Source organism: Bombus fervidus, chromosome 9 (assembly GCF_041682495.2).
Source record: "Bombus fervidus isolate BK054 chromosome 9, iyBomFerv1, whole genome shotgun sequence".
NCBI lineage: Eukaryota > Metazoa > Arthropoda > Insecta > Hymenoptera > Apidae > Bombus > Bombus fervidus.
This window is the reverse complement of record NC_091525.1, coordinates 5,273,377-5,298,078: the sequence shown is the minus strand read 5'-3', so window position 1 is coordinate 5,298,078 and position 24,702 is coordinate 5,273,377. Positions and strand designations below refer to the sequence as shown.

At 38.3% G+C, this 24,702-nt stretch overlaps 1 protein-coding gene across 6 annotated transcripts in view; it reads right to left on the bottom strand.

Annotated features, from left to right (window-relative positions):
* Positions 1-24,702, bottom strand: part of LOC139990465 (uncharacterized) — an 81,260-nt gene that overhangs the window by 5,698 nt on the left and 50,860 nt on the right. For 2 of the 6 annotated variants that reach the window (XM_072009764.1, XM_072009765.1), the window contains exons 2-5: positions 17,183-18,005; positions 15,753-16,297; positions 12,928-13,244; positions 7,367-7,675 (exon numbers count right to left, since the gene is read on the bottom strand). In XM_072009764.1, coding sequence (XP_071865865.1) covers positions 7,367-7,675; positions 12,928-13,244; positions 15,753-16,297; positions 17,183-17,355 — 1,344 coding nt within the window. In that variant the 5' untranslated portion in view covers positions 17,356-18,005. Of the gene's footprint in view, positions 1-7,366; positions 7,676-12,927; positions 13,245-15,752; positions 16,298-17,182; positions 18,006-20,137; positions 20,538-24,702 lie in introns of those variants that run through there. The other 4 variants (XM_072009766.1, XM_072009767.1, XM_072009763.1 and 1 more) reach the window with 4 other exon arrangements.

Genomic DNA, 24,702 nt, shown 5'->3' with positions numbered 1-24,702 from the left:
GTCTACCTTATAGAATGCACGTAATATGGCAAAATATATTATATAAATTATTCGAATTTATTTATTATATAAAACATTCGAATCATAATACTCTTGTAATATTTGGAAGATAAAATAGGCACGATAGGATGCAAAAGTATTTTTCGATATCGTTGTATTAGGTCGTCCGAGAAGTTTCTTTCGTTTTATAAGAAAATAATGGATGCACATTTTCCGTTTTATATTATTTTATCGAATTACGTATGATCCATCTTGTTTTATCAAAATAAAAATCACAACATTTGACAAATTAGGTTTCATGTTTGTATAAATTAGATTCAGCTAGAATCAATCATACGATAATCACTTGTTATTTACGTTATAGTACCACGTCAGAATAATTTACTTATAATTCTCAATGAGAATTGATTGTAAAATTCTTCAAAAAAAAAAAAAAAAATGTTTCTATAAAGATGTATCATTATAAAAGACGTGTCTGTAAAAGAAAGGCACTTTTCGGACAACCTAATATTTACTGCAGCATTTATTACTAATTAATTGGCTTAATAGTGTAAGTTCAAACAGAATATCAAATTTCCTAATATTTTCACGCGACTACAAACTATTGGTACTGTAAGAATAAACTGTAGCTAACAAAACAATTTACTAAACAAAAAAAGAACACTTTAAAACTCCAAAGAAGGGTACGTGGAAATAATTTTTCTAGCCATTGTAGAGAGTCGTTTTGCTTTTCTGGAAAAATAAAAGAGCTGATAAGTGTAGTTTTTAAAATGAACTTTTCGAATTAACAATAGCAACTCGCAACTCATGACGTGATTAGTTCAATTCTGCTGATCTGGTAGCTGCGTGAAGAGTCGAGGAAATTGCAAGACAGACGATGAAAGAAAATCACGAACACGTCAGTTCCAGGAATATTTGCTACAGAAAATTTTTATGATCTTATTACATACGTTATACGAAATTTTCTGAAATTTCATTAGCACCGTAGTGAGACGCGTGTCTCGTAATTATATCGCTACGATCTGAAACCACTTTGAAATTGTACTATATAAAAGTTACAAGACGCTCGTTGCAACAATGCACTCAATAAAAAATTAGTATACATGGCGAACACAAATCTCCAACATTATACGATTATCGTTAAAAGATGATCTCGCTAGATATATTCTGATAGATAGATATCGCCGCTTGTTAAATATTAGGTTGTTCGAAAAGTATCTTTCCTTTACAGACACGTGTTTTACAACGACGCATCTTTATACAAACATGAAACCTAATCTGTCGAAAGTTGTGATCTTTATTTTGATAGAACAAAATGGATCCTACGTAATTCGATAAAATAATGTTGTAATAATGTTGTGCATCCATTATTTCCTTATAAAACGAAAGAAACTTTTTGGACGACCTGATACAGCGTGCAATCGAAATGTCGAAACACCTCGGTGCTCTTCGCAATGTTTATGTTTCCAATAAATATCCTGTAACTTGTATACACGTTTCCAGGTTCATTTCCAACATTATCCATATAATTATGACAGCCGTGTCTCGTTACAATCGTTAACGAGATGTGAAAATGTTTCGCTAAAATACAGTGTTAAAAACATTCGAAGAGTATTCGATTTCTTTCGCGAGCCACTGTATACGTATGCGGAATATAAATGTACGTTTGATAAAAGAAATAGAGATTAAACGAAGAGAGGCAGAGGAAACGTAGAAGAAACGCTAGGCAGCAAACTGGTAGACAAAGAGAGAGTGGCTTTCGTCGCAGATATTTATTTTAGTTCATCGATTTCCAAGCCTAGCGGTGTATGGAAGGCTACCTGTATGTATGCAAAGTAATAGCCCCAGGCTGACGGACTAGCGCCTCTGCCACTTGCCGGGTACACTTGATCGCAAAAGTGCACCCTAGTCACCCTCGTTTCCCTCGGCGCCCCTCTAGCGACGGCTTTGACGTTAATGGTCGATCGATCGGCTGGGAGACAGGTGCGTGGTAGTGGTGCCGGCAAAAATAATCTTCGCCCGTACGTGTATATGTTATGCACATAACATTTTCGACTATGTTTCAAATTCGTCTACTATCTTCTATCTCCTTGTCTTCTATGGATAAGCGGTTTTGCAAAATTTTATTCGCCTCTGAGAAAGATTTCAAGAAACAGTCTAAGAACGATCGAGTTAAATACAAAGGCGAATAAGAAATTCTCTAAGCGAATTTTTAGCGAATTACGTTGTATGGATCATTCCTGGCTGTGTTTCAAAGTCGTCTACTATCTTCTATCTCTTCGTCGTCTATGGATAAGCGGGTTTGAAAAATTTCAGATATTCTAAGAACGATGGAGATCTATGCGAGAAGAATAACGAATTCTTTGAGCGAATTTGGCGTGTAAATGAAGAAGAATTCGCGTAGTGTGTGTCACTCATTCGCTAGTTTAGGATCTGCTATTTATCTCTTGAAAATTTTCATTTGCTTTTCGAGAAAGATTCAAAGAGAAACACTAAAAACGATTCAATTGGATGCAAGGGAAATATGGAATTCTTGAATAAAATCGGCGATGAATTACGTTACACGCGATTCTCTTCAAGTCATGTTTCAAACTAGTTTACTACCATCTAATATCTGTGCTGATCACGAATACTATTGGAAAAATTCATTCGTTTTTTAACGAAGGAAGGCTCGAAGAAGAACCGAGTTCCATGCAAAATGAATAAGAAACCTTGAAGCAGAATGGACGACGAGTTACGTGCATCCTTTTCGATCGCGTTTCAAATTCATCAACGATTTCCTATCTATTCGTGCATAAATGCATTCGAAAAATTTCATTCGTTTCCTGACCAAGGAAAGTTCAAAGAAAAGATTGCGCCGTCTATGGAAAACGAGTGCAAAATTTTCCGCTACAATTAGCACGAATCACGCCGTCAGAAATTATTAATTACTTGGGGTGTTATTAGGAAGAAGAACGAAAGAGAAGATGCAGATTTTGCGAAATAGAATGCGAAACAATGAAAAATGTAGCGCAGGGGATGCAAGAAAGCAGAGAAACCTGGAAAAGATCTAAAGAGAATACTTTACACGAGATTGAAGAAGGATATACGTTACACATGAATGAAGGAGATACCGAAAAAAAAAGGAAGATATTAGATGGGAGTAAAGTGAGGGAAATAATCACGCGAGGAAGGAGACATGACAGGAAACAAATATAGGGCAAGCACGATAAATACAGAGCGGCCGAGCTAGATGGAATCACCGGATAAAATATCTGTATTACTTGTTGCCGTATAAAGATAACTTCTCGGGAGAAAGTTGTACTGTTTCGAGGAGCGCATGTAACACAGGAAATAGCGTTTTCTAATGATCATTCTTTTACCAGACCTCGATGACTGTGATATATTTTTGTTAATAACCCTGTACACATCTATTTCTGGATATTTTCGCGGAGCGTGTAAAAAAGGAAAGAAAAAAGAACAAATTCAACGACCTATCATCCCTATCATTTAGTTTTGAGATATTTCGAATTTTCTAAAAATTCCTTGAAACAGTGCAACTTCCTCCTCGGAAGCTTTTTTATACCACTTTCTATACAACAAATAATGCAGATATTTAGATGATCCTATTTAGCTGCTCTGTCTAATGCATACAATATGCATACAAATAGGTTAATAGTAATTAGAAAAATATGATAGAGAAAGTAAAACATGCAAGGTGTATGTAAAATACATTGTACACTATGCAATAGCAAAAGACAAGCAAGTAAATAAACAATAGTAAATAAAACTACTACTACTACTGTTGACAATGTACCTCGGAATGATTTAAATCCAAAAGCTATGCCGCATTCTACCAAATTAACGGCGGATTTTTCGTCGATTTACTATCAAAGTTATCAATTTGCCAGTTGATAACAAATTTACACGGTTCCTTCGCGGAGCTAACTTTTCAAAGCGTTAGCCACGCAGACGAGGTTTTGCTGGCTCGGGCCAATATTCCGGAGACTGCGGTTTTCCGACACCTTTGACGACAGCCGTTTTCGCTCTACGACAAGAGCGTACAATACCAGGCAGCAGGACGAAACACGTTCGGTCTGGCTGGCTCGTGATCGAACTACTTTCGAGGTGAATAACTTAATTGCGAAACCGGTTGATCTCGCGTCGCGACACGTTATTTCGATGGTCTAATTAGAAATTTCCTGCCGACGGATTCGTCCTGGCAAATTTCAACGTGTTTCAGCGTCGATCTCTGACGATCTTCCGGGTTAAAGCGTTCCGCGTATGTTTCCAATTACGACCATTTTGTCAACCACGAGGAATTTTGCGCAACACGTTTGTTCCATGTTTACGTGATTCCAAAACGAGCGAAACCGTTTCTCTTCCGCGTAACGAGCTTCGTTTTCGACGTTAAGGGCTCCAGGCGAACAAAGGAAAATTTCGACGAAATTCTGTTACCAATTTTCATCGCTTCGTTTCAACGCAAACAAAAAAGGATACAACATGGAAACGATTTTTCGCTATTTTCATAGACGCAGCTCTGTTGCGAGTGAAATTGACAGAGGAAGAGGAGAAGCGCGAGAAATTACGAACACAAAACAGCAATTCTGGAAAACCAGAATTTTTTTCGTTCTACGTTACTACTCGAAAGGACGAAGTCCCATCATCTTTTTATAAAATGTAATTTAGTTACGAAACTCCAAATAGGAAGATTCAGTATGATTTTATTCTTCGTTAGTGAGCTTCAAATTCTATTTTAAAATATATCATGCGTCATTCGAATGATTTTAATACAGTATTAAAAAGAACAATTTAAATTTCATATAGCATAGGTCTATTAATTTCACAAGAAGGTGTTTTTAACGAATTAGTTTATCTTCCGAAGTATTCGTTATCGTAAAAGATATTTCAAGTAGAACTTGTTCTCTTTCAAGTAGGACGTCTTACGATGACCGACAAATTTGCTTAGAAGCATCTGCAAATGTTTAATTCAAAAGATATTTCGATCTTAATTACATCAAATTGAGTGTATGGAAAGCAAAGGAAACACAAAAGCTCTGTGTTATCTTGCTTCTTACCATAAGTTTTACAAAATCGGAGTTAAAATATCTTTTAAACTATTCATTCATCGACCCAAGTACCCTAATACGTTTCTGTAGGGAACTAAAATATGCATGGAATGCTGTGCGTAAAAAGATATAAATTCCATTTAAAAAAGAGCAAAGTCATCTTGAAATGTGTGATCATCACGAGATGTCTTTCTCGAAACACAGTAAGTTTTACTTCAGGCAGTTTTTATCACAACGAATACCTCGGTAGATAATTCTATGGAAAAATCAAAATGTACATGTACGACACTGTATATTTTACAAGCAGTAACATTTATATATTATAAATCGATCAAATTATTAACGTAAAATTTATAAACAGGCGTATACCTTCGCTTCCAAACGATAATTATCCTTGATTTAGTTCTCGTTAATTAATTTTCCATTAACTCAGATATTTTTTAGTAGCATCCACGCGTTATATTAATAATTTTACTAACGTTCATGCATTATCACTAATTTTATATTGTATATTTATAATTATATTGTGTTATAGTTCGATCAAAGTGTCAACGTATGTATGTGTTCCTGAACGGGAATATACGTCCGCTGCACAATTTTAACAGACCGATTCCATTCTACATAGATGGGCGCTAACCGAATGTGCGAAGAATACCACCATTTTGCGAGAATTTTCTCGCGTGACTTTTTTCTATTTAAATGACACGGTCTAGCAAGCGAAAATAACGAGACACGCGAGACTACATTCGTAAATTCATATTGCTCGCCTGGATTCGTTGGCAATTTTTATCAAACGCGCTACCTTTAAAATTCAATTTTCTTCGTCAGATGTTCGTAGAGCGGCATCTTTGGCTTCGTGATCGCATTTCCTTCTCACAATTTCCCTGTTCCTTGGCTACTACTATAAGCGTTTGTCCACGAAATTACTCGGAGAGACCGGTCGAATAGCGAACATTCGAGAGAAATAGAAAGAGAAACGAAATTGGTTTGGGCAGCGTGACAAGCATTGCAAGATACGGACCATTTTTCTTTCGGCTACAGCTATTGTAGCTATCGAGTTTGGTGGCCGGTCTGAATTTCAGACGATAAAGTATCATTTACACGGAATAATCCATTTTAGTAGCACGCGGAGAAAAAGATAAGAACGTGGAAGAAAGAAGAGTCATTCGACCGATATAGAAGAAGTGTAGAAGTATTTTCAAATTTTTCAGGTCAAAACTTTCATCTCAGTCGCTTGTTTACTTCCTACACGGTCCGCGACTTGATGAAGAAATTGCGGACAATTTATTCTTCGTGGACGTCAGAACAACGAATGATAAAGCATCGCGACGATAAAATTGATCTTTAAAACGCGATAAGAAGACTAACGTACGTAGTTTCCAAAGGTTGTGAAACTATCGTATTTTGCTATTTAAAGTGTTCTTTATCTTCGAATTGCTCAATCTTCGAAACTATCGCTCACATTCTTCTGAATTGATAAAAAAACTGTTGATGTCATTTCAAAACAGATGTTTGAAATACATCGACGTAACGACATAATCGACGTAAAAATAGAAATTATATCATTGCTAAGTATTTTCGGTAAATAATACAAAACAGTCCACGTTTACAGTCCGCGAGCACACGATCTAAGTCTACACGTTGTTAGGAACATTTGCTGCCAGTCGTTAACATCAATCTACATTTTCGTTAACGCGATTAAATAAATAAAATCTGGACAAAGTTTGTTCCATACGCTAAACATCATAACGTCATCTATTAAGTCGTCCGGAAAGTTTCTTTCGTTTTATAAGAAAATAATGAATGCACAACACTTACCGTTTTATATTATAGTAGAATTATGATCCATTTTGTTCTATCAAAGTAAAGATCACAACGTTCGACAGATTACGTTTCACGTTTATATGAAGATACATCGTCGTAAAAGACGTGTCTGTAAAAGAAAGACACTTTCCGGACAACCTAATACTTGAAAACGTCTCTTTATAGCGTCATGCATCTCTTAAAAATCTCTTCAGCGATAAAAAAAAAAAAGACAATTATATTTTAATCGAAAATAACCAAAAGGACACAGCAGGATAAACCATTTTCCTATAACAACAAACCCATCCTTTTAACCGCTTAACGGATACATCTTCCCTCTTTCGCTGTTCGCCTCGCTGGCTAGTCATCCCGTTATTAATTTGTCCCTAACTAGGGACACTAACGCTAACGACTAGTACTCAACGAGTGAATCAGTCTCTTTGACGGGCACAGATGCAAGCGCATTAAGGGTGGCGCGGTATGATTATACCTACTTTGCATAAAGTGCCACTTACCACGACCACCGAATAGAGTATCTTGGCTTTTAAGTCGGTTGCGTCCTTCAAAGGTTGCAGAGCGTCCAGAGCGTCCAACGTATGCAAATGTGCCTGGTCGTAGAGGGCCGCGTATCTTTCAGCTAGTCGTTCGGCGGTCGCGTCGCTGAATGTTAAATTTGGAAAAGTCTCCTCCACCCTGAGAATCATACATCCGTTTCTGACCGATGGTTCCGGAGTCGGGCTGCAGCTCTCGTCCGTGTGGTAACCAGCGCTGCTGCTGGATTCCTCGTCGTAGTCGTCCGGCAAATTTTCGCTCAGCTCGAATACCTGCGCGAAAATATTTTATGCGTTCGGACTTTCCGTACAAACTCGCTATCACTCGTGCTGATTCTCTCTCCGATCGTGCAAATTTTTAACGAATTTCGGCGCTCTTTCTCCGCGCTGTCCTTTCATCGTTCGCAACTCATCGGTCGTTTTTCAATTCGACTTTTCGATTGGTTTCGTTGCGCGGAAAGTTGGCGCGGATTACGGCCAAGTAAAAACGACAAATGACAGTTTTGCAGTGTAGGAATACCGAACGTTTTGAACTTTCCAGTTCTGTGTGTATAGATAAGGGAGAGATATGTGTGCAATGTGATATATTATATGGCTATGTATGTTTCTTGCTCAGGTTGTATCAATTATCATACAATTTTAATATGAATCGTTAAACGCCTCAGTAACTTGTCACTATGGCGAAAATTTATTATCAAAGTCAGTCGTCTGTTGCGCAAATATGCGAGAAATTTACGTGTCGTAGACACGTCCCAAGCGAAATTCTTCGCATTATTAAAAATTTCTGAACTCTCTTTACTGTGGTTGACAGACCACAAAGTGGTCGTCCTCCTAGTGCATGGTCAAGTCAAAAAAAGAAGAAAAAAAATTAAATTCGCGAGGGGTAGCGTTGCTGAAAGGGCACGCGTTTGTGAAGCAGCTAACTATATAATATCGTTCGCTCAGAATTTTGGCGAAGTTTGCCGATTGAGATACGGAACACCTTGCACAGACAGCAAGTACAGGGTGTAACAGGAGAAAATTTAATCAGAAGTATGCGAAAACGAACGATCGAATTTCTAGAAGTTAATATTGCAGTATCATTTTTTATCATGTACCGAGTACAATTTTTGTAGAGTAAAATATTCCACAACACACTGGTTCTATTCTATGAAAAGGAAATACGCCCCGCTTCTCTGCTATTTTTCTCTTTTTGCGTCTCTCGTGTATACAAACTGAAATATTTTCGATTACTTTTCAGTATCCAGACGGAGAATGTTAAATAGTTCGTTTGATGTTCCATCAAAAAGTTATAGCGATAATAAGAAATACGAAGTACACAATACGAACAGATTTGCAATTACGATAATTGTAACCACCAGGTGTTCATAATCTATTTTATAATGTTCACGGTTACTATCGATGAAAGATTTTGACGAAAATAAAAAACTGAATTTATTAGAAATCCTACGAAGCACGTTTCGACTTCGTTCCTACCCTTCCTGCCTATTTGTCAAATATTTTATTGGTCGAATTTCAGAATATGTCTCTTTTCAGAATTAGCCACAGTGACATGAAATAAATAATAGTTTATACATAATATAAATGAAAGTCTAGTGATATGAAGTCAAACAATATCATAGGTTTAGATACCGTCCTCTTTGTATTTTCTATTTTCCTCATAACAAACAAACGATATTGCAGGTCTAGGTATTATTCTCCTTGTATTTTCCATTTTTCTTACAACTGTTCGGTAAAACTGCAAGTGATGTGATGACGCAACACTCTTCTCTTGTTTATACCCACAGAATATACTAAGGAAACTGCGAAGATATGAAACGCCCTATACTACAAGGAATGAACAACAGAAAATTTATCAAAATACAGAGAAAATTGAGAAAAGTGATATCGATCATTGTGATATTAATCAACCAGCCACGAGTGGTAGAAAAAGTGGCTAACCAGTGATGCTACGAATTCTGAAGATCGTAACGTTGTATCCTTTCTCGAAGACGTGTATCGACTTTCTACGAACGAAACTCGACAGGGGAAAACTGATTGTATTCGTTCTCGTGACTTCTGAAATTCGAGTGTACCATTGACAAGATCTTGAGAATCTCCAACATTTTCTATTTCAGACATATCCTTTCGTACGATAAACGAGAGTTTAGTAGACGTAGATACGTCGACGTGGGTAAAGCGCGCTATGAATCATAGCGATCTAAGCGAAACTTCGGTGAGTTTCAGTGAATCGTGTTTTTCAATACTTCAAAGCATCGTTGGATCAACTAACAAAAAATTTCCGATTTCGCGTTAAAACTCGCTATAATATTGATAAATTTTTTATCAAACGATGGCGATGATCGACAGAGGTAAGCTTTGGCCGAACGCTTTTTTCCTATCTCTTGCAATTCGGAAAATCGGGAAATATTCGAATTTTCAGTAGCCAATTTCATCCCTTTAAAAAGTGAATTCACGCAGCAACAAAAATTACGTAACGCACATCTATATATCCTCTGCGTATCCCCAAAGTTTCGTTTTCTTCAATTTACATTGTTACACTTCTCTATAATTATCTACGTAGTATAATTTTTCTTATTATGTTTCACAATTATCTAGGAGAATATAAAAATTCATCGAAATTATCAAGCTTCTAAAAGTAGTTTACCAAGTATCAAATAATTGAAATACAAGTGTCAAATACTGGCACTGAACGATCAATTGTTTCCTTACGTGTAAACCTACGAGTCACCGAACGAATCTGTAGCGACACTTGATGCTTTGATTCGATAGCTAACCACATCGCCAAAGGTATATTAACATTCAAATTTCATTCGGTGTCTCAAGTACCTACGTACGTTCGATGATTACCGGCGGTCCACGGAAATTGATGGAACCGTTTCACGGAATCCTGTATTATTCATGGTGTACATAACGAGGTCGTGTCCTTCACGGGATGATTTATGCGAAATCTGTGCACAACGTCTTCCAGCAAACGCTTCCGATGACTATTAAGTACGTAATTGTTTGTAATTAGTCAGTAATTCCGTGGGAAATTGAATCAAAATTAATAAGAACGACAAAACCTTTTAGATTTTAACTTTCACGACGATTAAACGATACAGATACCTGTGTTTCTTCGTTCGTTGCGGTTCTATTCAGAAGAGTCAGAAATTTCCCAATAATAAAACTATACCTAGAAGCAAGTTCTTTTTGCAAGTTGCACGCAACTGGCGTGTCCTTCTTCGTATAATTTTACGAAACGATTTATTGATAGAAGCAGAAAAAAAGGATATTAGACAGTGTGTGAACGACAATGTGGAAACACAAAGGTTATTTCAAAAATAGAGATAGTTGCGAAGTACGAAAGAAACGTGTAGTTCTGGAGGCCGTACTGTTTCACGAGCAATCTGTTAACGCTTGTCGTTATTAAATGTGTAGTTTCGATCGATAAGACGAGTCTGCATTTTAGTACACAGGAAGATATCGCAAGCGGCACGGTTACTGCAAGTGGACTCGCGTAATTCAAGATCGCGAGTGTCCTTAAGGGACGACGCGTGACCGGAGACTTTGTGCTTTGTGGATTCAGCTTTGTCCATCAACTACGTCAATGCTGAACTCGCTTCTCGTGGGACTGCTTGCGGTTACAACAGTTCCCGTGAAACTACATTATATTATCTCCTTAGCGAATATTTCTCTGGCTTTCGGATTAAACATTAGAAAGACCCGTATAAAATCCTATGTTGAAGATTCTACGTCTGTGACTTTTTTAACTGGACCTACGTGTGCATCGAGCTGAACGCGACCTTTTATTTCATTCGATTTTATTTTATTTCCGCGATTTTATATTATGTTAATATGTGAAACATATTCTTTCGCGTAGTCCATTAGTTTAGTATAAATATGTTAAGGTAAATAAGTTGGATGGACAAAATTTACTTTGAGAATACACTCGAATTTCTCGAACAAATTTGCGTCTGTATAGTACATACACGGTGTCTGCTCATCGTTGTATTTTACATATTAATTACAATAATTAGATGTATATATATAGAATATAATAATTAGGTGTCTACGTGTATAAACAGATGTAAATTCGTTATACAGATACAATTTTTCTTGTATATGAGATTTCTTCAGAGCTAACTACACCGATATATTTCTTCAGGGTAATTTAATGAATAATTAGGTGTCTACGTGTTTAAACAGGTGTAAATTCGTTATACAGATACAATTTTTCTTGTATATGAGATTTCTTCAGAGCTAACTACACCGATATATTTCTTCAGGGTAATTTAATGAATAATTAGGTGTCTACGTGTTTAAACAGGTGTAAATTCGTTATACAGATACAATTTTTCTTGTATATGAGATTTCTTCAGAGCTAACTACACCGATATATTTCTTCAGGGTAATTTAATAATTAGGTGTCTACGTGTTTAAACAGGTGTAAATTCCTTATACAGATACAATTTTTCTTGTATATGAGATTTCTTCAGAGCTAACTACACCGATATATTTCTTCAGGGTAATTTAATGAATAATTAGGTGTCTACGTGTTTAAACAGGTGTAAATTCGTTATACAGATACAATTTTTCTTGTATATGAGATTTCTTCAGAGCTAACTGCACCGATATCTTTCTTCAAGGTAATTTAATTAATAATTAGGGGTCTATGTGTTTAAACAGATGTAAATTCATTATGCAGATACCATTTTTTTTGTATATGAGATTTCTTCAGAGCTAACTGCACCGATATCTTTCTTCAGGGTAATCGATGGACTTTCACCAGTTTCAAAATTTGCGAATCGTGCGATTTTACTTATTTAGAATCGACGTTTCATGCCTCAGTTCAGTCTTGTTTACAGACATTTATAGGACATTTGAAAAATGTAAATGGAGCACAAGTAGATAAATTACAATCACTATATCATTATGCTAGACGACTGTAGTCAACACATACCTGCACCACTATCAGATTCTAACGTTAACACGAGGTTATCCATTGAGGAAAGAAAGCAAGGTCACAGCAATTTCTTCGATCTTTGATTTGCACTTTGATAACAACCCGATATACATGTAAAACTATTATGAATTTAACAACACTTTAAATGTAATGTCCACTCATGAACACATTATCGAATCGCATTTAAACAACTCGTTCATATCCGCGCGTTATTCAATATTATTTGCTGTCATTTGTTTTCCATTATTATCGATGCCTCGACTGTTTCAACAAGCTACAGATTTGCAAATAGACCTTTAAAATGAATGATCAAGCGATTTCATTTATCAACGAAATTTCAATCGATCGAAACGGACAAAAATGTTTTAAGATCTAAATTATAAATTGTCCATAAAAGTTAAGAGATAGCGCCAAAATTTGTCGTTTTCGCAATTTCATCCAAAAATGGATTTACACCGTTTTCGAAATAAACGCTGCAGTTGGGCATATGCGTAGATAATTTTCGTAGCCGCTGCATGTATACGAATTCAATATGATAAATTTCTGTGTTGCTGAAAGCAAACGTTCGAGGGAAACTTACTTGTAGATTATCCTGGTTCATCAATTGTAGTGCTAGCTCGCAGCCTCTGGAGAATTGCAGCAATCTGGCGGCTAGCGGTGGATTCTTCGTATTCCCGCCGAAAGTGGATTTCCTCAAGGCTGTCCATTGTCTGAGAGCTTCCTTGTCCTGTTCGACCCTTCGCTTCAACTCGGATAACAGACTTTCTAAGCTACTTGGGTCGCCAGCTTTCTCCAACGTGTTCAACAAACTCTGATTATCGATCAGCCTCTGCTGAATCTCGCTGTACTTGAGCGAAAGTTGCCTCTGATGCGACGCCGCCTGTACTCCTTGGTCCGCTGAAAATGTCAAACGATTACTTTCCTTCCAATCTGTAATTTATACGAGAAATCTATGATGCCGCTTAATCGAACCGCCACACCACCATCGAATAGAAGTATAGTTTACAATTAACCTGTATACTTCGCCATGTTAAATTGGCTTGTGATTCGACGAGCAAATTAATTACCGATTTCAATGAATTTCAGCGTCGCTACTTATTCGACAATTAACGCGAATCGAGCAGAAGAGCGTCGACTTCGTATCCATCGTTCGATGCGTTACTTGCATATGTCTCATCGGTTGCTATTTCTCGTAAACGATATGCACAAGGCTTCCCAGGTTTCTTCTGATGAAGTAAAGTTCTCAGTCAGTGATCTCAATCGCGGCATATTTTCTATGAGCATAATCGAGCAAGAAATATTATACGAACACGGGTGATTGAAAAAGTTTCGTCAAAAGCTCTTTGTATTTCATTTCGTATTGCATGTTTCGATTATAACTTGCTAGTAAGGTTCCAAGCGATGTATACCGGAATTTGTCGCGTAATAATAACAAAATTAGTAGTTGAACAAACGAAACTTTCACAAATAAGCGATACAGACTACAAAATATCTAATTATTTTATTTAACGTAACACTATAAAAGCGAAGTTGCGAGTAAAAAGTTTGCGAGTAAATTTTACAAAGTACGCGTCACCTAGTCGTTCTCTTCAACGGAAAACTGCAAGAAAAGGTGGCCACAGATCGCACAAAACGAAGTGAACTTTGAAAAATTTCGACAATTCAATTTTTCAAACCAAATTTTGCTCCATTCAGAGATCAGAAAACCGGTGTCTAACCAGGTTAAGCGCGGATGACTCCACGTTGGTGTCATTAGCTGAGTTGTTGTTGGTAACGGATAACACCACTCGTCGTTTCAACGTGTTAAGGAGAGAAAAATTGCAGTCAAATGGAATGGCAACGAGAACACGACTAAACAGTCAACGCGTTAAGGACGAAGAAGAGCAAAGAGATAGGTACAGGGTTGGAAACGAGTACGCATCGTGTTTTACCATGTTGAGGCCCGCAACGATGACAATGACGTGGACGAGTAAACGTGCTTTCGTGTAAGCGCATTAATGTCCTATGCATCGGCGTATTTGCATTGGGAAATGTAACGTGTCCGGTGCAGCTGCGTTAAAATCCAATACTTCACGGTTCAGCGGGCCTCTAACACGGCCGGATATCGATGCGGACATCCGTTGCCCTTTTTCATCGAGCAAAAGTTAACGACTTTCGTGCACCGATGCAACACTTTCGCGCACTACCGCATCTTCGTCGTCGCTGCCTTCCACATCTCGACTCGAGAATGCAATCGTTTTCTTCTCACCGACGCCGTCCCCTCGAACGGTTCTGGAAATTGAATCGAAACCATTTTTCGCGCCCGTTCTTCACGATCGATTCCAGCAATCGTTGAAAGCAAACTCGCAGCGTGTCGTTTCAGATACCGGCTGACTGTAATCGGATCTGGAACAGCGTATCGCGACCCATTCAATCGTACAAACTTTCAGACTTTCTCTCGTGAAGTGATCCGCGTATCTATAATCCACATCGTCCGACCACGTAATATATTCCGACCGAATAACACGTGAAAGCGTGCACGGCGCGATTCCTTGTGGAAAAATAAGGAAAATATATGGAATAAAATTTGTTCATTCTCGGCTTAGTTTTCGAGAAAGTCGAGCTCGAAAATTTCCCCAAGTACAAGTATACTTGGAGTGAACGTGGCTAATTTCGGCCTGGGCAGGACTACGTAATCGTTAACAGATTATTCTACGCGCGAAAACGAGTAGAAAATGTTGAATAACGTTTTCCTGTTTCAGGCTTCATTTTCGAGAAAATAGAGTTTCAACGTGTTCAGTTAATAATCGGTCTAGTACACGCGCATGATAAATTTTCGCATTTATCTTTCTCCCAAATAAAGCGTCTTACGAAAAGAATTCACGCTACATTTTCGACTTATCTTCGCACGTGGGCTGACCTCCTACCTTCTTGTTCATACGGTGTTTTCTATTTATCTTAATATGTAGCTTCACTCTTCGAAGTATTATGATCTGTCTTATGTATACCCTGTATATATATATATATATATATACATTACAATTTCTTTAAACAATTTCTGTAACTTATTTTTTCTAACTTTCTTTAAAATATATATAGTAGTAACAGGTGAACGAACTTTTCCATACACTGTTTCACGTATATGTTTCACGTATACGTACACGCGTATACACATACCCATGAAATTACACCTACAATGTTACACCTACAAACCTAGGACACCTTGTGCAATATATGAGAACCGAATTCTACAGTGGCACTACCACGAGATCGTAACAGCGTCGTCTAGGCTTGTCTGCACCGGGTCTAAGCTCCTGACGCGGCCGTAAAAAGAATTGCCCGTTCCCACGCAAGTTCTCACTCGCGAAACGATATTTCGTCATTACCCATAACGAATGTTATCAGTTAAAAATCGCCATGGATTACCTCTGTGAGTTCTCGCGTGCTTGCCGAAGCTCTCGATCTTGTGCATGGCCAACTTGTACGCCTCGATTCTGCTCTCCAGCTGCTCCTTCAGCGCCACGGGTAAAGGCACCAGATTCGACGCCCTGGCGTTTTCCAAATTGCTTGGATGACAGGATGCCACCAATCCGTGCTTGCCCAAACCTTCCACCGCCCTGTCCAAAGTCCTTTTCCTAGCGGCCAGGATGCTCCTCGCGTTAGGAGCCAATTTGTTCAGGGAGATCAGCAGCTTGCACCAGATCCTCAGACGGAAATGGTCCTGGCTGATCGAGATCAGATGGACGATCCTCCAAAGGACTTGCTCCACTTTCAAGATTTTCGCGTCGTCCACGTTCAACTCGACGAGCCTCGAGTAGAGAGCCTCCAGCAGAGACAGGCTATGAGGAAGCGTTTCGATCAACAGGTCCACGGGAATGTCCGGTAGAGTCGTCTTTAAGGTATAGTGTGGCAGTTTCATGAGAAAAGCGGCTGCTTCTCTGTATTGTCTTCCCTCGTACAATCTAAGGAGCCTGTGTTACACAAAGACGTGGTACTCAGAGATCGTGTTCAAGCACGGAGCTTGCTTTCAGATATGTAACAGTTTGCTCGGTATTATTGGGAAAATGCCGCGTGTCTACGAATTTAAAGGACAATACAAAGTGGCTAGCTTCAGCATGTTTCCCAGATAATAGATCACCTGACACGTTGGTATTTCATTGAAATTTCCGCGAATATCTCTACTACGTCTTGCTGTAATCGATGACCGTGTCTCTCTGTGTATCTACATATTCTATCGCGACGTACCGCAGGGATGCAATAAAGCCGTTCCGTTTGTCCAACCGATCAATATAACCGTAATCGTAGCGGACTCTGGCACGCGCGATAATCCATTTTAGACCGCAAAACGAATTCTCTAGATATGCGAATTACACGGCCGAATCGATTACACGCGAAGCGATCTTTTGTTTCCTGTACAAACCAGATTATCTCGAACCCTGTTGTTCTGCTCGCTCCCTTTTGCGTTTGTACTTTCTCGGATGTTTTCTTTTTTAATGCTGGTGTACTGTATTTTTGAAAACTATGTATCGGTTACGCAAAAAGTAGTTAAGCTCGAACACTAAAATTCATTAGTTAAGAACTGCCTGTATTTTAATATCCTTTTGTGGTAAGATACAAATGGTAATCTCGTATCTCTTTTGTGTTTTTCATATTCGTTTTTTCGTATTTTCAGCTTATATTATGCTCCTATCTTTTTATGTACTTTACGATCCTTTCGCACACTAATGAGAATCCGTATGCTCGTATATAAAATAAACGATAGTAATAATTACATAGAAAAACTTCAGCAAAAGTTTCACAAATATCTCAACTAATCTCTACGAACATGAATTAACAACGATATAATATTCGTATACCTTCTCAGAGCCATTCGTGGATTCGATCCCTCGTCCTCGGGCAAACCAACTTGACCAACTAGAAACTGAGTACCAGGACCCCATACGAGTCTTTGAATAGGATTCCTAAGTCTTTCCGGTCTTATCCTCTCGCAAGAATTCAGTCCAACCAGTGGCATAGTTCTTCTACTCATCTTCGCTTTCTTTTATTCTTCTTCTTCGTGTCTCTCCCAATTATTGTCTCCTACGAGTAGAAATTATCATTCATAAATTACCGCTACAAGATGTTACCATTACATGCAAATTATTCTTCGCACGATTTCAAATCCAACCACACAGATCATCCGCCTTCTGCGATCGATCTTCTTCAACCTCGTTCGTACTTCGAGATTCTTCTTTTCTAAATTTCGCTTTCCAACACTTTCACGATATTCTTCTATCGTGAATATATCGTTCTATCGTGATACGTCTTATACGCTCGACTCGACTGTAACCTCTGACCTGTACGTTCGAATCGAGAGGATTTTCCTGACTCCTCTCCACAATCTCGAGTTCCAATCGAACCTTTCCGTTTCACGCGTTTCCTTGCCTCGACTTTCCGCTCGTGCCGCCACTTTCTCCTAGGTCTGTTCGGTCAGAGTGACTCTGTCCATTGAGAAACGAGCGGATGAGTCACCTCTCGCTGGTCCATGCTCGTTGCTTTCTTCGCCACTCGCCGATCTTCGTCGATCTTTCTCGCTCGTCAACACGGTTTTCTCTAACGACTTCTTCCTGCACGAAACTCGGGCTGGCCTATAGCCTCGAGGTTGACCGACCCACTTCTTCTCCCTCAACGGACATGGACCTGCGAATGGAATAATTTCGGTGAGCCTTTTCCGACCTTCGCCGACCCAATCCACTACGTCAAAATATTTTACGTTCGCTTCGACGAACGATTTTCACGAACACGTTCTATTCTTTTGCTCGGAAGGAATTTCTTCGACTCAAATATTTCGTAAAATATTTCACTCGAGAAAAATCGGCCGACTTCTTCCCGGTCGCGATGTACATCATTCTCGTGCGTCATTTTCTTTCGAATTCCCGTCGCGTGGAAGAAATTTCACATCGGTTGCGATCTCATTTGCTGGATAATTTCGAAACATGGGAATTCGCAGGTGTGTGCGATGCATAGTCATGACGAGCGGAGAATAAATAGCAAACTCGTGATAGAATGTTCGCTCTTTTTTCAGCGAATCGCGAATTTATTTTGTCTCCCGGCTTCGCGCTTTTGTACTTTATTGCTCTGCGGGGAATTCTCTGTTATTTTTGACGGGATATGGGATGGCTTTCATCAAGTCCATTCTTTAGTTAGCATTGCGTAGAGCGCGGATTTTTATGCAAATGCAGAAACCCAGAGAGAATGCGCGCGAGACGTAAAAATATACAAAATATCCAAAATAAGCCTGATATTTAGTAGATAAAACAAATTTCTCTTTAGGTTCTGGTGCTTATAAAAATATCAAAAATCGCATAAATATCCGAAATTTAATTATTATTGTACGCTTCAAATATCGTTTCGAATAGAATGAATCAGTGTCTTTTTCTGATGATTTTAACGAGAAATTGAATAAATGTAAATGTCTTTTCCTCGCTATATATTGGGTTGGCAACTAAGTGATTGCGCATTTTGTCATTAGGTGGTATTGATAAAAGCCGCAATCATTTAGTTGCCAACCCAATACATCGCAGCTTTTCTTGTGCACATAATTCGCTACAGCGAAGCTTCAACACTCTTCTCACACTTGTTTTTAACATATGTACACCTACATTCGCTGTATGAGCGAAGGAAAATTACCTCAAAATAAGATGAAAATCCAAATGTAACATAAGAAAATCGCACCAACGTATAGTTTTTAGCAATTTTGAAATTTTCGATTTTGAAATTTTGTCGAGTATATTTATAACTGTCTGGACATTTTCATTAATTCATAGCGAAGATACGTGTATGAATGAACGATAAACTACCTCGACAGCAGTGTTCGCTATCGTCTTATAGAATGAACAAATAATTAATCGTAACGATGTTTTCAAAAATTGACCGACAATATACGAATACTCGAACAACTTTGCTTTTCATCGAAACCAAAATCATAGCAGCCGATCGTCTGGAAAAAGAGGAAGAAAGACGAGAAATGATTTGAGAGGGAGCATCACGAACAGACATAAATTAGGATCTTTCCTAAGAGAATCATTAAGAACAGATTAAAGCGAGTACTGGTACTCGTTAATCACGGAACAGATGCGTCAAGAGCTCCGATAGGATTCGACGCGTTTTCACGGCAGCTGTCGTAACGTGGCATTAAATTCGATTTATCGGCTGCAAAGTGTATTGACAAATACAATTTACTAGCAAGACCGCGTCCGCCGGCTTGTGCAAAATATACCTTCTATGAATATCCCCTGATCAATTTGCGTAACGCTATTCAGAAGCAAACACGAATTTTAAACTGACAGATTCGTCGTTGAACGAAATATACTACGATCCTGCACGTTTTTCTTTTTTTTCTTTCTTTGATAAGAAAGAGCGAGTTAGGATTAGACGCGCTAAACTGACACGCTTTCGTCTTATAACTAGAAATGTGCCAAATAAATGAAAATTAGTGATTGCTATAACTATATCTCGTCGATAGATCGTTCTACTGATCGTAGTAACGTCCCCCAACAGAAATTTAAATTTCTTGCAAATGAGATTCAGACTCGTCTAAATCGTAAAAAACACTGGGAATATCTTCTTCAGTTTCTCAAAGATATCAATTTGTATCGTGTACCGTGATATCGTAAGCTTGGCCCTAACGCGCACTGTGTCGTGTTAACTTAAGTTTAGGCTAATCGTGCTGTATCGTGTCGTAACTGCACCTACACATTCTACATGTTCGAAATATATAGATACTAATATTATTTGAAAAAGTAATTATTTCAGTTTGTCACTTGCCTTACTGTATTTTAATTTACACTTCCTTTTGCTCCTGTACCTTCTTCTTCTGTATTTTGTTAATCGCGATAGCTACTGGCCATAAAGAATGACCGACGCGATTTTAGATAAAATAAACGAAAAGAAAAAAGAAACGTATACGTGTGTCTTTCCTCGACCGATGCACACAGACACTGACATAAGTATCACAGTTCTTCTTTTTATTCCAAGGCAACTGTTTTCTCGTGAAGGCAATCCTCGAGCGTCGAAAGCACTGAAATTCCCAAGGAACTGTGCGAAAATTCGGCGTGGTTGATCGACACGAGATAAGGACACCGAAGAACGAATGAATTTTCGGCGGCCGTGAAACTCAACTGATACGACATGTCTGCAAGAAGCGCTGGCAACGAAATCCTTCGTCGTCTCTCGGAGGATACACACGGGCCCCGTCTCAGCTTGGCTTAATGGAGGTGGAACTCACAGGGAGAATCGCGTGGATGGATGGCTCTCACGAGAGAGATCGGTAACTCGTGCTGATGGAGTAAACGGCCTCTTACTCTTTCCTGCGTGTACCACTTCGTGCGAGAAATATCGCGATGCGCTGGCAAAGTGTAAAAATCCTCACACTTTCAGGTTGTTAGCGAACTGGTGGGAAAGTAACGTCTAGACTGCAAATTTTTACGCATTGTTATATCCTAGAAATGCAAGCTAAGTAGAAATTTGATCTTCCTTCGGTCATTTCTCACTCAATCGTAGTCCCTCTATCGTCGGAAGATTTCTCAAGTTTGAGGAAAACAGGAAAGAACGGGTGTTGAATTTGCAAGTTTCATGGTAAAAATGTTCTTAGATCGTTGCAAGTTCTCTATCCGATTCGAGCAAAGGTAGGATCGAAGAATAAAGAACTCGGTGGTCGCAGCATGGTTAGTCTCTTGAAAGTTAGAATAAATGCTCTACTTTTTACATATTACACGCATTTTTGTGCGTTTCCGAATCTTCAAAGTTCCTACGAACACATGAAACTGTAATCTGGTAACGTGGCAGTTGGCAGTGCGACAATAATACGCTTAAAATATCTCTTCGATGCTTCTTTCGTTACTAGATACGCAACGAACGAAAAAACAAAGATACTCGAGCTTCATAGAAATCCTGATTCGAGTCCAACGCTGGCCTGAACAAGAGAAAATGGAATAATATGTCGGGAATAAAGGAAAAAGGGGGAAGCGGGGAGAAAAAAGGCTGGAAGAATGGGAAAGTGAGACGAGCGAGCAACGACAAACGAACGAGCTGGGCAAATGAAAATAATGAACGCCTAGGAGAACGAGGCTAAAGTAATAAGAAACAAGCGCTGGATCAGGATGGGAAAATCTTACGAAGGACCGAGAAAATAAACGAAGGGAGGAGAAGGTAGGCAATAGCGGAAGAGCAACGCAGAAAAACGAAGGAAACGTAGAGAAGAAAAGTCTCCGAGGAACGCAATTACGAAATAAGCTTTTTCTCTAAAGAGTAACTCTGTCGAGATATACAGCGTGGGTTTGAGTATAACTAGATCAACGAACAAGAGAAATCACTGGAGATCAGAAATGATCAGGTAATGTCAGGAGCTGAAAGGCAAAGTAAAGGCGCGTACTTGCAAAGCAAACACGTTCGTGCTAATTCTTCGTGCGAATTTCTTTATTTTTACCGTGCATCAAAGTATTCCCTTTGTAGTAATCAATTTTTATGTATACGCTTGAATAAAACAACCATTGAGTTTTGCTTTTATCGGCAATTATCGATCGCATTGAAAAAATTACTATGAGTTACGTGTAATCAATGTTAACAAGATTTATAATAAAAACATCGGAACCTTATAAATTTGGTCGTCGTAATAATCAGAATATTCGTAGGATTTCCTTATGTCAGAGTTTAAATTTGGAAAAATGAAAACCGTGCAAGCATCTTTTTTCCCGCCAACAACTTCTTCGCCAAACAACAGTAAGAACGCGCCATAAAGTTACATTAAAATAGAGCAATTCACGTGGGACTTGTGACGAAACACGGTCATTTCTCTTGCATCCTACCAGTTACAGTTAATATGCAAACGGGCCAACAGACTCGCAAAACGGTACTGAATTTATACGAGGTCCTTAGTATGTACATTTGGTGGATATCTTTTCGATCAAAGAGTCCTTTGGCCGGCGCTAATAACCGTTTACGTGCGGTTGCTGCATCATTAAAATATTACATACATCGTACGAAGGAGAAAAAGAAAAAAAGCCAGACGGAAGAACGAGACTTCAAGAGGCCGAAAGAAAAAAAAAGGAAAAAAGGAAAAGAAAAAAGAACGCGAGTAAGAACCGGAGACGGGATTGCCGACCTACTGTCCTGCATACCATGAGGGACTACCTGCCACGAAAAGACACGCTACACGTGGTCGCAAACCCAGAGGATTCCCTTTTCAACCAGCGAACGCAAAAGTTATAACAAAAATTTTAAAAATTGCAACATTTTAAAAAATTAGTAGCTTAAGTATTTTAGTTTAAATGATTCTGGTTGCGAATAACCATTAGTTAAATGATCGACATTCTTTTTATTACCATCACCCATAATGGAACTTATTTTTTGTTACCAAGAACCGTTGTCGATGATGGAATTATTTTTGATTACACAATTTTTATTAACATCACTGATAATCTGTACCATGATTACTTCCCATATGTCTAACAAATCCGTAATCCAACTGTTAATTAGTAAATTATTTTGCAAAAGGGACCGGCTCATTCCACCAAATTGCTTTCATCGGCAATTATCGATCGTATTAAAAAGTCATTATGAATTACGTGTAATCAATATTAACAAGATTTATAATAAAAATATCGGAACCTTATAAACTCGGTCGTTGTAATAATCAGAATATTCGTAGGATTTCCTTATGTCAGAGTTTATTCCTTGCGTGTTCCTCGTTGAACGATTGCAAGTTCTTTCGACTTGGTTGAGAGAACGACCTAAGCAGCTGAAGGTTCGTTGACAAAGATTTGTCTAACGTAAACGATCTTTCATCGTTCGATCGCGTACGACAAGCAGAAGCAATTAACAGGGTGTAAAGGGGAAACTGCGTAAATATGGAACCGATAATTTGTTAATCAGCTAATTCAATCAGTGGACTATTAACTCGTTAATGACGGACTGCGTGCTATATAGGTCGTTGGTCAAAAGCTGTTTTCAATTGTCGACTACCAGGTCCGAGGCCAAATTATTTGCCAATACTCTAACGTTTGACCATTGATTGCTTGATCGGTTTGAGGATTAAAGCAAAGTCTTGGTCAACCCTAAGGCGATAATTTTCCAGATTTAATACGTGTTCGCCTCTGAGAACCAATTATTAGAAATTAATATCCTTATTAGGGACGACTGTTTGAGGGCAGAGGCAGCGCTGGAAACTGAGGAAGCAGCTCGACTCGCTGGAAATCGATAAACGCTCAGGTTCTTCAAATTAATAATACAATTAGATATGAAACAATGCTTGAACGTTGTTTGTTTAATTTTCATACGAGAAAGATATTATTATTCTCGGTATACGTAGCCAATAAACGAGACGCGGTTTAACGTTCACAATTAATTTTCGTATTTTCGCGCAAGCAAAAACCTTTGCGTTTCGTGTTGTGCAATATTCGTTCTAACTATCGAAGGCGCATACATTCTGCCATATTCTCAAGATAAATGAAATGTTTACTCCTAACGTTTATCGTCATCAATTGGTTTTACAATATTTGGCAAAAGAAGAAATCCACGATATTCGTAAGAAAATAAGACGTTTACTCGTAACGTTCGTCGAATTAGACTTTTGATATTTGGCGGAAAGAGAAACCCGTTATAACCAAAGGAAGGTCGATTGTTCATTCCTAATGTTTATCGAATTAGACAAAAATCTAAACGTTGACAAATATTTGGCAAGGGATAAAATAAAATTCACGAGGAAATAAAATATTTACTCGTAACATTTATCAAATTAGACTTTTAATATTTGGTAGAAGAATAGGACGCGTAAATCACGGGAATAAAGTTTGCGAAGAGTATAGGCGATTTTCATGTACGAGAGATTAAGGTTGATGGTTGGATGTGGGCGAAATGGCCCGGAGTGGTCCCAGGCATCCTATTATCACTATTGGATTATCCCATAATTTTCATTTAGCTACTTGCGGCAAATCGGTTAATAGCCATGACCAACCAAAACCGGTCTATTACTATTACAGTTAGAGGTAGGAAGTTTATTTTTCCTTTACCATTGACAATATTAGAAAAACAGGGTAATTGAGGTGCCATGCATATTCAAAAACAGTCTCTAGAGTTTAAAACAGAAAGTTTCTTCAACGTCATCTTGTGCCACTATTTCCATAAGAATAAAGCAAAGCGTAAACTTTTAATTCGCACCACATTTTGAAACTGCTAAGATCCAATTTGTAATTTACTAAAATTTATTTCAGTGAAACAGTATCGATTTTTAGTTTAAACTTGCTGAGATTGTTTCTAATTCTTTTTATATAAAAGATTATTGAACAACAAGTGAAACAACAAAGTAGTATTTTCGTTTATTAATTGATGAATTTCCCGT